The sequence below is a fragment of the Berghia stephanieae genome, chromosome 2, assembly GCF_034508935.2.
Source record: "Berghia stephanieae isolate SIO BIC M18660-M18661 chromosome 2, UCSD_Bste_1.3, whole genome shotgun sequence".
NCBI lineage: Eukaryota > Metazoa > Mollusca > Gastropoda > Nudibranchia > Aeolidiidae > Berghia > Berghia stephanieae.
The window spans coordinates 3,352,153-3,364,652 of record NC_088361.1 but is presented as its reverse complement, the minus strand read 5'-3'; the positions used below and the strand labels follow the sequence as shown (position 1 = coordinate 3,364,652).

General features: G+C 37.0%; 1 protein-coding gene across 1 annotated transcript; it reads left to right on the top strand.

Annotated features, from left to right (window-relative positions):
- Nucleotides 1–4,222: 4,222 nt before the first annotated feature.
- LOC144963687 (cytochrome P450 4F6-like) lies at nt 4,223–9,295 on the top strand. Its single transcript, XM_078897642.1, has 3 exons — nt 4,223–5,083; nt 6,775–7,080; nt 8,576–9,295. The coding sequence occupies exons 1-3, from the start codon at nt 4,565–4,567 to the stop codon at nt 9,293–9,295; spliced, it is 1,545 nt and encodes a 514-aa protein (XP_078753768.1). The 5' UTR covers nt 4,223–4,564.
- Nucleotides 9,296–12,500: the final 3,205 nt, after the last annotated feature.

Sequence of the window (12,500 nt, the reverse complement as noted above, 5' to 3'; positions counted from 1 at the left end):
GATGTTATGTAGTAACTGTAGTAGTGTGTTCTCATTGCGTGTATGTTTATGTGTGTGCGTGTGTGGGGGTGGGGGGTGTATACATATGTGTCTGTGTGTGTGTTTTGGAATGTGGTTGCGTGGAAGAAAAAAAAAAAGGGGGGGGGGGTGGCCATCAAATAGAGAAATTCCTGAGCAAGGGTGGGGGGGGGGGGGGGGGGGGTGTGTTTGCTAGGAACTGTCAGATTGGCATTTTTCAGCAAATCGTGGCATTCATAGTGATATAATTCACTTGATCACATGACGGTATTCGGATTTACAGAAATTTTAAACAAGTTTCGCCAATTAACAACATCAACTAATATTACTGCTGATATTACTGTCGTTTTTATGCCATCGATGTGATAATTATTGCCCTGGGAAATAATTAGGAAATTGCTAGGAACTGTCAGATTGGCATTTTTCAGCAAATCGTGGCATTCATAGTGATATAATTCACTTGATCACATGACGGTATTCGGATTTACAGAAATTTTAAACAAGTTTCACCAATTAACAACATCAACTAATATTACTGCTGATATTACTGTCGTTTTTATGCCATCGATGTGATAATTATTGTCCTGGGAAATAATTAGTTAAACGTTTCGGCAAACTGTCAATTGGTTCTGTCTAGCCCGAACAAACCAAAAGTAGACAGATTCGGGGACTTAATATTTTTCGCGTCCGCTTCAGATTTTCATTTGACCTCACAAAGGGGAGACATTCCGAAAGCTCCTTCATCCTCAGTATTCATTCATTTTGTATTTCACCGTTGATCTTTTGTCAGGCGTTTATTTATTCAATTTGTCATCATATAAAAGCGTTTTAAAACTCTAGAACAAACCTTGATAGATTTGTGAAAGTTTAAAATTTCCTAATTTGACCATTGTTTTGATTCTCGGCCGCCATTTTAATTTGTGAAGTATTGAAGGTAGTGCAAAGCACTCCCAAGTAAAGCGTGGTAAGGACTTGCGACTTATTGATATTGATATCTACTGACTGATAAACTAAAATCATGCCGAATAAAGCATGGCAGCAACGACAAGCACATCGATTAAAATGTGCATCTAATCGTAATCAAGCTAATCAAGAAAATGATTCTGGCAATATCGAATGAAAATAGTTCTTTCCCCTCGAAATTGCGGGCTTTTTACTAGTAATAATAATAATAAATATAATAATAATAATAATAATATAATAATAATAATAATAATAATAATATAAGAAGAAGAAGAAGAAGAAGAAGAAGAAGAAGAAGAAGAAGAAGAAGAAGAAGAAGAAGAATTAATAATAATAATAATCAAAAAGATGATATCATTTCAACAATTGTTTTGACCGTTTCTCAGTTGCTAACCATCATAAAACCAAATCAATTTCAAACTCTGTTTTAGGTCACAAGGTATAAAAAAAAAAACAACAACAACAACAAAACATTTTCTACTAAAAACAAATCAGGGATGGTCTGTGTTAAAATCGACAAATGCTGCTGGAAAAAAATCTGTCTAAAAACATTGATGCGTTAAAAAAAAAATCTTTTAATCGGAAATGTGAGATTTTTTTTTCTTTGCATGAGTGAATTCCTTATTTAGAATTCGACATAAAATCAAAACGCAGAAGTTCACCAATTCAGCATAGTTCCAGTCTCGTGCTTTATGGACAAAACCCATTCCCTGCAACTGCTGCAGAGGGTGTGGTATTATCAAGAAACAAACTGTGAAACACATTAAATAATAATCGTATATCACATTTACATATTATTCCTGATAAGGCAAACTGACTGCAGGCTATGAGTACACTTGGTTTTTCTTTAGGAAAAGGCCATATGATGATTATAAAAGGAGGCAGATAAATGAATTCTGTCAGGGTAAGGACGTAAGAAATTTTAAACGATGTATATCGCCTACGTGAGTTTTATTGATGGATCTAATGATAAGCTGTGTTTATGTTTTATTTTATGTTATATAATCAGCCGATATTATGTTCTTTATTGGGGGGGGGGGGGGGGGGGAGGTTGATACATTTCAGATTTGAATAACTCAAGAACTATAAAAGATTTCTTCAAACGGTTTTAGATTTGGTCTGTTTTAGGGGATATAATTTTTTTTAAAATTTATTTGTTTGTTGTTGTTGTTGTGGTTTTATTTTCTTGTTTTGTCTTTTTTCTTTTACTTTTTTATTGTTGTTTTGTTGGGGTTTTGGGGGGGGGTTTAATTTTTTTTTTAATGTTGTGTTTTTTTGGGGGTCTTTTGTATGTTTTGCTATATATGCAGAATTTATTAAAGTTTTGATTGATTTTTGGATTCTCGAAAGTTAATTAAATTTAACAATTTTTTATTCCGTTTATTCATCCCCAAGGGAAAGCTTGTCTTTAGGATCTATTCCAAGGGAAGACTGAAATAACCCAGACGTCGTCAGCCGCAGTGCAGCGCCGCAAAGTGAGCTAAGGCGAGGTGACTTGCTCAAAACCACACAATGAGGCGGGTAGTTGAACTCGGTACCTTTTGGGTCAGAGCAAAGACCGTACCGCTGAGCCACGCTGCCCACAAGTCAAGCTAAAAATGTTAACTTGGGGCGTCGTGAAAATATTAACAGGTCTGATAACCAAACGCAATTATGGGCTCGATTTAACATTGTTGTAAAGGACAATATTTTGCTTCAGTTTGATAGACTTTTCATAATATCAATGAGCCATTTGGGCCATTAGACCTGCAAGTATGTCATCGTGTGGTGTAGTGATGATTTCGATACGACACCAAGAGAAAAGAAGAAGAAAAGGTATCAGAAAGCATAATCCATGAAGTCTGGCCATTATTAGAGAAACAGACAGAAGGCAGCAGCTTCTAATGGCGTCACACGACTATGTTATGATGATCTATCCAGGCCGCAAATTCCTCGCCGCATTCGTGTAAGGTCGCAAACCGGCCCGGCGCTCTCGGGGTCTTTGCCACAACGTGTACATGTGAGGCAGGTGGAAAGCCCCCACAATCATTGAGGCTGACTCGTAGCAAACTAGAGACGGCTGTGGACTGACTACACTGAGCATGTAAGCGTGTCTTCAATGCATAAGATAGTCAGAAAGAAACTGAGTCTCTTCCAGTATAAATTCCAGTATAAATGTGTTGGATAAAGGTGCATGATTTGTCATCACGACGTGCTGATTTTGCACAGCAAGTCCTGGGCAGACAAATCATTACAAACATTGCCTTCTCTGATGTTTTATATATTGGAGTAAAGAAAAATCTAATAAAGTTAACCGGTATCGTCGTAATTTGCCAAAATTCTGGTGTGCGCTGACCAAGGAAAGAGTGGTCAGTCTATTTTTTATGGTCTTGTTAGAATCATTCGGAGTTCCGCAACTTGATGGTCTTCAACTCAACATATTCCAACAGGATGGAGCTCCCCTTCACTGAGGTTTTAATATGAGGGAATCTTTAAATGAACAATTCCCAAACCGATAGATCGGATATGATGGTCCAATTGCCTGGCCACCGAGATCACCTGATTTAACCATGCTTGACTTTTTAAAAAATGGGAATATATGAAGAATGTCTTTCTACCCCTGTGAGAGATGTGTGTCATCTGAAGACAAAATAAGAGAAGCGACCACAATGTCCTTGCTGCAAATGACATCGAACAAATTGGAGAGACACTTTGGGACACTGACAGTGGTAACGTGGAGCTTTAAGTCTGACGAATGTTGGAATTCACGATCAGAGATAAGATAAAAAGAGAAGAAAAGAACAACTGACTTTCGTAATGTTGGGTTAATATGTTGAAAAGCCAAACTGATGTCTTTAAAGTCATTATCGAGTTACTTCAAATCGACTAACACGTGCCTTTTAGTTTGATGACTGACCCTTAGGTCCAAGAAAAGAGTGTTAAGCATTCAGACGACAAACAGTAAGAAGGGGAATGAAGTCGTTCAAAGTCATATTGACCACGGAGCCGAAGTATAATATTTCGATCTCTATAGGTTAAACAAACAGTAACGATTGTTTGCGACCCTTGTAAAAAAATGATGACATAGTAAGTACGACAAACCTATTGCATCAAATTGCATTTTGTTTCCGCTTCATTGCCCAGAAAATATAAGACCAGTAACAGTTAGCCTCCTCATATTATACGCAGTATGGATAAAAATAACCAGAAAAACGAAAGGTATCCAAATATTCAAACATCCGTGTGTATTGCCTTGAGGCGGAAAAAGGTAAAAACCCAAAAATATAAATCGTCCCAAACGCGATAGTGCAATGGCAAAGAAGGAAAACCCTCTTGCCATGACGTGTGAAGTGTCCACCTATCTTAGTATGAATGATGTGTGACGGATGGACCATTGTCAGACATTGCTGTTTGTAGAGAAGTCTTGTTATATTCTGTTCATCTACAAATAGAGAGTATACCTCTTAATAAGTGTATATAAATTAACTGACTTGAAATTGCAGTTTAACCACTGTTCTGTTTATTAAAGATTCAATTGCGTGAGCAAGTCGTGGTATATTCATTTTATTCGCAAGTGTTTTAACTTAAGGCTTGAAACAAAAATATGGGATTTGTAGGTTCTATTCTCCAGCAATGGAATGTAACCACTGGAGCCTTAGTTACTTTCATAATTGTATTTTTTGGAGTATCGTTATTACGAAGATTTTTACGTTTCATCCACCTTTTTCGACTGTGCCAAAAAATCCCAGGACCGCCCAACTATTCAATTCTTTATGGAAATATACACACACTCCCTAAAGACTACGAAGGTATAGTCAAAGCTCAGTTTGACGCCTTGAAAAATACAAAATGTAAAATGAGACGATTTTGGCTTGGACCAACTGAACCACTGATTTCACTTTATGATCCGGATTTACTAAAAGAATTCATCAAGGGAGCACCGCCAAAGACAAGAGGTTTTGGAGGGGGGTACGAACATTCGATCCCCTGGATAGGCGAGAGTGTCCTTACATCAAATGGGGCCAAATGGCTAAGGGATAGACGTCTAATAAATGGTGCCTTCAGACAGGATGTTTTAAGAAATTACATACCCATTTTCAATGCAGCTACAGATACTTTATTGGTAATCTTGATTTTTATTTATCTATGAACACATGTTTGTCCAATATCTTTAGTAGCATCGTGCATTTTGGAAAAGTGACCGTCGGTGGCTGAGCGGTACGGTGTCTCGCCTTGTCACAAATGTCAATCGATGTTAAGCATGGTCGGTGACCAGATAGGTGACATAGATATCAAAAGTCTGAGGTGGACGTTACATCAGACTATTGAATCCTTTTGGTGGCGACTCTTATTAACCATTTAATGGCCAGATTAAAATTCTGGCTACGACTGAAGACCTAAATGCTCCACGATATGAGCAGTAACAGCGTTGTGTCTTAGGCTTTTAATGCGCCTAAACTCGCTTGGTGAAAAGGACCATATCTGATATCGAGTTAGGATAAAATCGAATCATACAAATACTATATTATGGTCATTTGGTGAGTGAAGTGATAAGCTATGAACCCGCTCCACAAGAGCCGATACAAAATGCTTGGCAGAGGGACTAAAGAGCAGCACTTTATGTCTTAGCCATCAACCATTGTCCATATTATTCCCTTCTTGACTCGGGTTCAAATTCAATTTGCGCTAGTTTTCTTTCTCTTGATTTCTTGACAAGAATTATTTCACTCTAATACAATTTCGGATCAATGAAATGCTTTTCTGTGAAAATTCAATGACCGAATTTATTTCTTTTCACCGTCCCTTTTATTTGTTTGTTAGTTAACGAAGGGTTTGATCTAAAACGTCCGTTGTTTACATTGTTTAATCCCCAGAGACTTTCCATTTCATATTTTCTTTAATGGCCAAGCAGTATGCTGTATCATCTTGTTACAAAATTGGATGGTGTTGAGTGAGGTCAATGACTGGATGACCGACAATAGGCAAAAAAACTTGGACTTTGGCGTTGTATCCTCTTGGATATGGCTTCATAGATGCAATACCCCATTCGACTAAGGAGTAAATGGGTAACAGTCTACATGAGTGACAGAGCATAATTTGACACACAATTTTGTACTGAATGACATGGATATATTATACTGACGATTAGATTATTCCAGTCTTTCCTTGGAATATACCCTAAAGGAAAAAACTTCTTAGGATAAATGACTAGAGCTTTTATTTTTATATTTTATATATGTGGTTAACCTCGCTGTAGCGAGTCTCAATTTTGTTCAGGTCATAATTTCTCCTAATATTTATCGGCAGGCCCAGTCGTTTTAATCTAAAGAGCAATAACATCGAGGTGACGTTTGCTTCAGAGAAGCCCGGATCACAACAAAGTCGCACCAATGTTACTGATTTCTTGGTGAAACCAGTAGGAAATGATGTCACGAAGATTAGAATTGAAACTCGCTTGTTTGGGTTTTTTTTTTTTTAAAGAAAAAAAAATAGTCCTTCAGAGCCAGTAGGCCCGTGGTGTGGAGCTTATCCCGCTTTCTATTGCTTGAAACGGACAATAACAATTCCTTGTTATCCTTGGACTGGACATTAGTCTGTCGCAAAGTGGTTCCCGCCAGATCTTACAGACCCAGATACTCAATGTCTGCTGGATGGACGGTGGGTGGGGGGGGGGGGGGGGCTTCCAAAAAAAAAAATCTAGACTACACCCGGGATCTATCTCGGTCTCTTTGCGTGTGAAGCGAGTGCTTTATCAATGAATTATATTCTGTGAATAAGTGAATTTTTGACATATCATTTCTCATTTGTTCTTAGGAAATCATTGGTGAACACGCCGACAAAGGAGAGAGTTTTGACGTCTTTCAGTTGTTCTCCCTGTGTCTCCTTGACATTGTCACCAAGACTACGATGAGCCTAGATATCAATGCCCAGCGATCGAAACATCCCTACACAGCAGCCACCAAAGCCTTGGCGGCGATATGGGCCCTACGGAACAGGACTCCAACATTGTGGCCGTCTATCGTATTTCGACTTTCTCAAGTGGGAAAGAAATTCTTTGAACTCTGTGACTATGTTCATAAAATTGATGAGCAGATCATCGCAACTCGGCTAGAGGCGTTGGTGAGTTGTTCAGACAATTTTTTTGTAAAATAGACGTACGTATATATATATAATGTGTGTTTGTGTGTGTAAGTGTGTGTGTGTGTGTGTGTGTGTGTTATTGGGAGAAATGGAAGTGTGCGAAACAAAAATTTCTTTAAATCTTTGATCATTCAAACTTCAAATTATGTAAAGTGCCAATGAACAATTTGATTGGAACTAGGTACTATAATTTAAATTTATTTTATATATATTCTCTTTTCGACATCTGGTTCACTCCCACACAATACTAGATTGAGGCGACGGTCACACGCACACACACACAAACACACACACACACACATTCACTCATATATGCACGCATACACACACACACACACAAACACATACACATATACACATACTTTATTTATTTTGCTTTTTTAATAACAATTGATTAAACACGCCGCACTGCATAATTGCCGACAATGGTAACCACAACAGCATCTTATATCTTCATTTATATATTTATCTATTTAATTTTTAAAATACCATCCTTGTTTTCTTACATGTTTAATTAATTTTTTTGATAAAAGGGAACCCCGAAATGTCAACAAATGTTTGTTTCTTGTTATTAATTGAAATTTTTCTTTTTTTTTTTTAAACATTCGTTTCTACTAGTTTCAAGTTATTTTTGTTTACTATTTTTTTTACCTTGTTCCCCAAACTTGCGGATAGAAGCCGCCATCAAGTGTAAACATTAGACTTTCCGCTTAATAAGTAAAGGGGACAATCCCATATAGGCCACACGTTCATTTACAGATAGAATGCAGTTTATCCCATTGAAATAGGGAATGAGATTAGCGGAAGAGTAGCGTCCCTTGATTGGACGTCACCCATAGTCTGTGACGTCACCGGCGGAAAAGTTATTAGAGAGAGAGAACGTCATGTTGGTTGTGCGCATGCTCAGAGAACGAGAGACGCATGCGCGCAACCAACATGACGTTCTCTCTCTAATAACTTTTCCGCCGGTGACGTCACAGACTATGGATGACGTCCAATCAAGGGACGCTACTCTTCCGCTAATCTCATTCCCTATATAGGTCAAATTGTGAAATGGAGCTTTTATTTTAGAACAAGAAAGAATCCACAATCTTATCCATTTGAAACTCAGGATTCACGCCGTTTAAACTCAAAGACTCTTTCCATAAACCAACACAAGCTCGGCATTGAATCACAAGTCCAATACTCCTATCTTGGTGGCCAACTAAACGGAAAATTGTTTTTGATTCATTTATCTTAAATATGTGAAAATGCGTTTAAGTAAAATGCTCACCAGTTCTCCCGTCAGATCATTTGCATCAACAAACATAAATAGATATAATTTAAACGTTTATAATCTGCTGAAGGACAAGAACTTATCCGAAACGGACGGTCTAGAAACAATAACTAATAGCCGAGTGACGTCGACTTCATTCATTCTGTAACAATAAGAATCAAACTTGTAACTCTTTCAAATATCTTTATTTTTCTTTAGAAAAATACTGAGAAGTCATCAACTAGTCGCCTCGACTTTCTGGACCTACTTTTGAACGCCCGGGATGAAAATGGACAAAGTATGAATCGATCGGAAGTACGGGAGAATGTGGACGCCGTCATGTTTGCTGGTCACGACACGGGATCTGCGTCTGCGTCTTGGTTTCTCTATGAATTGTGCAGACATCCTCATTTCCAACGCAAGATCCAAGAAGAGGTGGACACTGTTTTGACTGGAAAATCAAATGACAACATCGAATTTGATGATCTAAAATCTCTGGAATTTCTTACAATGTGCTTAAAAGAGTCAATGAGATTAAACCCTGCTATTGCGACCTTATCCCGGCGAGTAGATAGGGATACTGAAATTGGCGATATAGTTATCCCTCCCGGCACTATTGTAACAGTACCGGTAATGCTTGTGCATAGGAATCCCCTAGTGTGGGACAAACCTTTAGAATTCATTCCAGATCGATTCAGTCATGAGAACATCAAAAAGATTAACATGTATTCATACATACCTTTTTCAATTGGGTCGCGAAACTGTCCTGGACAGCATTTCGCAATGATGGAATTGAAGATATTGCTAGCTCGAATATTTCACCGATTCGATATGAAATTGAGCGAGAACGGCCCGCCGGTGAAGAAAAAATATGAGTTAATTATCAAATCTGAAGATGGAATATGGGTCGAGGCAAAACGAAGGAAGGTTAACTGTTGAGATTATTATTATTATTATTTATTATTATTTATTATTATTATTATTATTATTATTATTATTATTATTATTATTATTATTATATATATTATTATTATTATTATTATTATTATTATTATTATGCAGTAGTAGTAGTAGTAGTAGTAGTAGTAGTAGTAGTAGTAGTAGTAGTAGTAGTAGTAGTAGTAGTAGTAGTAGTAGTAGTAGTAGTAGTAGTAGTAGTAGTAGTAGTAGTAGTATTATATCATTATCATCATCATCATCATCATCATCATCTTCATGATTATGTTGTCATGAATAATGTTATTTTCATTACGGTTATCATCTTTTTTGTGTGAATTGTAATTCATAGTATTACCCCTACCATTATCAGTATCATCAATATCATCAGATTTCGTGATGTCATTCTTATAACCTTTCTGCATCATTATTGACGTTGGTTATCTTACGTTCGATCAGACAATTTAACCAATTGGATTTGTGAAACTCATTTTGTCTAAATAAATATCCTATAATGAAATTATCGTATCTTATTTAAAATAAGCATGTTGATAAGTGCTAGACGTGAGTTCGGACCTTATTAATGTAATGTAATGTATACGTATATATATATATATATATATATATATATATATATATATATATATATATATATATATCCAGGTTTATAAACCCATATTATTGTCAACAGGGTACATTGTTGGAATGAACTCTACACGCACGTTGAATGTACTAAATTATGAAAATCGAGTTTAAAGTCAACATTATATCACAAAAAGAAAAATATAAGTTTAATGAAGTTATAGAAAGAAACAAAACCCAATCTCATGATTGGAAACATTAAATTTTGACCCACATTTTAAGGTTAAACTTTGAACTCGGGTTTAAGCATCAAGTCCACCCAAGACATAATTCCGTTTGGAGACGAATAGTCACATAGATGTTTGCTGGCATTGTGATTGAGCTACGAAATATGTTGCTTTTATCAAATCCAGGTAGAGTTTTCTTATTACGCTGCTACGGAGTGTTGTCTATTTTAACTTTAAAAGGTGATGCCCGACATGCACGTATTTGCAGGTCTGATAACAGAACGCAACTATGGGCTTGATTCAAAATTGTTGTAATGGACAATATTTGGTTTCAGAGGATTTCTGTGACAACAATGAGCCTTAACAATTTGTGTTATCAGACCTGCAATTAAGTGCACGTCGGTGATGCCGCATTTGAAATATTTCATACGTGCCGACTTGAGAGTAATATGGCAAAACGCCATACCACTTGATATCATATTTCCTATTATTCTGCTTTTGTTTTTGTTTTTAATTTTTTTTTTAAATACTTCATCGGAAAGTATATTTCATTTTGTTTTACCATGTCAGCATTTCTCAATTACTTATGATTAGAAAATCAAAATAAAATTGTAAACTGTTTAATCTTGAATCAACGTTGAGACTTTGATAATAAGAACAAATAATATTTTGTCCAAATGAGGTTATGTGATCTAGTGGTATGACACTCGCTTTCGAATCGGAAGGTCCTGGGTTCGAGCTTCGAGCTCGGCGCATAGTTGAGTCCTTAGAAAATGCTCTTTACTCACATTCTCTCACCGTACAGGTATAAAATGAGTACCTGGCCGTTAACAGCGTTGTCTTTGTCCGAAAAATTGTAAAGTGGAAGTAGTCCTTCAGAGCCAAATCATCTGTGAAGCCAAAGTTTATCTATACTTCTCAAGCGTTAAAGGGACAATGACAATATGCTCCCTTGACGTCAGGACGCTAGTATCTATATCGCAAAGTACTTTGCGGTAAATCGAACAGACTCAGATACCCAATCATAGCTGGGCAGGCGGGGGATGATTTTTTTTAAATCTTCGGCACCTAGTTCAAATACGATCTTTTTGCGTGTGAAGCAAATTCTATACATTAAGATAACAGGATCCCCTACCATCAGGATGCTATACAATAGTTTTTCTTTTCCTTTGTCCACGGTGTATTTAATCTGAATCAGTCAGTTTAGAAAAGAAGAATAAGATAAAGGAGAAGGATTTGTTTATTCATCTTAACTACGCCACTACCACATTATCTCATTCATCTGTGGTGTTTCATTCATCCTGTTTTGTTGATAAAGGGGAAACCCGAAACGTTCATTTGATCTGCTTTGTAATTGAATTGAAGCTTACATTCAATTTCACATTATTATTTATTAAATTGATGCTATTGCATTGAATCATTTATCTGGTGCTTTAGTCGACGGTTGCTGACAAGTAGGAATTTTAAATGTTATTTGCCTTTTTCTTGGCGCGAGCGGAGTCTCACCTCCATATAATTCCTTTCACCACGGTTAAAGATATAATATGGTTGTGTTGAGAAAAAGATATATAGCTTGTAAACAAACATCGCGGGGTTTGTGTGTGATGAACCCATGGTCTCGAAAAGTCAGGAGACGGACTCAAGATAGATACTACGCTTGATAGCACTTTTTTTTTTTTTTGGATTGGTAGATGGCGTCGATTGTAGAGCATCCCTTCCGCGGCCAGGCGGAGTTGTCGTAACAGTAGGGTCGTGGGTTCGAACCCCCATCGCCGCAAAGTTTTTTATTCTCTATTGTCTTCGGGCACTTTTCTACTCACTTCATTTCTTGTTAAAGATAAAAGTGGTCTTGTGGTATGACACTCGCCTTCGGATCGGAAGGTCCTGGGTTAGAGTGGCGCATAAATGAGTCCTTTGAAACGGCTCTTTACTTACATTCTCTCACCGTATTCAGGTGTAAAATGAGTATCTGGTCGTTAATAGCGTTGTCTCTGTCAGAACAAAAATGTAATATCGCCTAACGAGCGTCATGTCTCGTCCTGCCTGTTAAATACTGTCTAGGGACAACGTTTTCTGGATATTACGATATATATAAAAGCTCAAGTTCCTGTTTGTAATTATTTTTGGTCCGTACAAGTTCTCGGTGTGGTTATCTATATATTTATTTATTTATTCATTTATTTATTTATTTTGTACAGTAATGATATAAATGAAAAGGGAAATGGAAAAGATCGCCCAAGGCAGTGAACAGGAAGTTAACTCTTTCTGCATCGAAGAATTGGAATCAGCCCTTGAACACTCCAATCCCGGTAAAGCGGCTGGTCTGGATGGCATCGCCGCAAAAATGATAAAACATTTCGGTCCCTCAACAAAAATGCAGTTACTAGGTCTTATCAACA

What these genes read in the sequence shown, in the direction of transcription:
- LOC144963687 (XM_078897642.1), top strand. Translation starts at nt 4,565, where the DNA reads ATGGGATTTGTAGGTTCTATTCTCCAGCAATGGAATGTAACCACTGGA. An exon ending in CAGCTACAGATACTTTATTG is followed by an intron (nt 5,084 to 6,774) that starts GTAATCTTGATT and finishes ATTTGTTCTTAG; the next exon opens with GAAATCATTGGTGAACACGC. An exon ending in CAACTCGGCTAGAGGCGTTG is followed by an intron (nt 7,081 to 8,575) that starts GTGAGTTGTTCA and finishes ATTTTTCTTTAG; the next exon opens with AAAAATACTGAGAAGTCATC.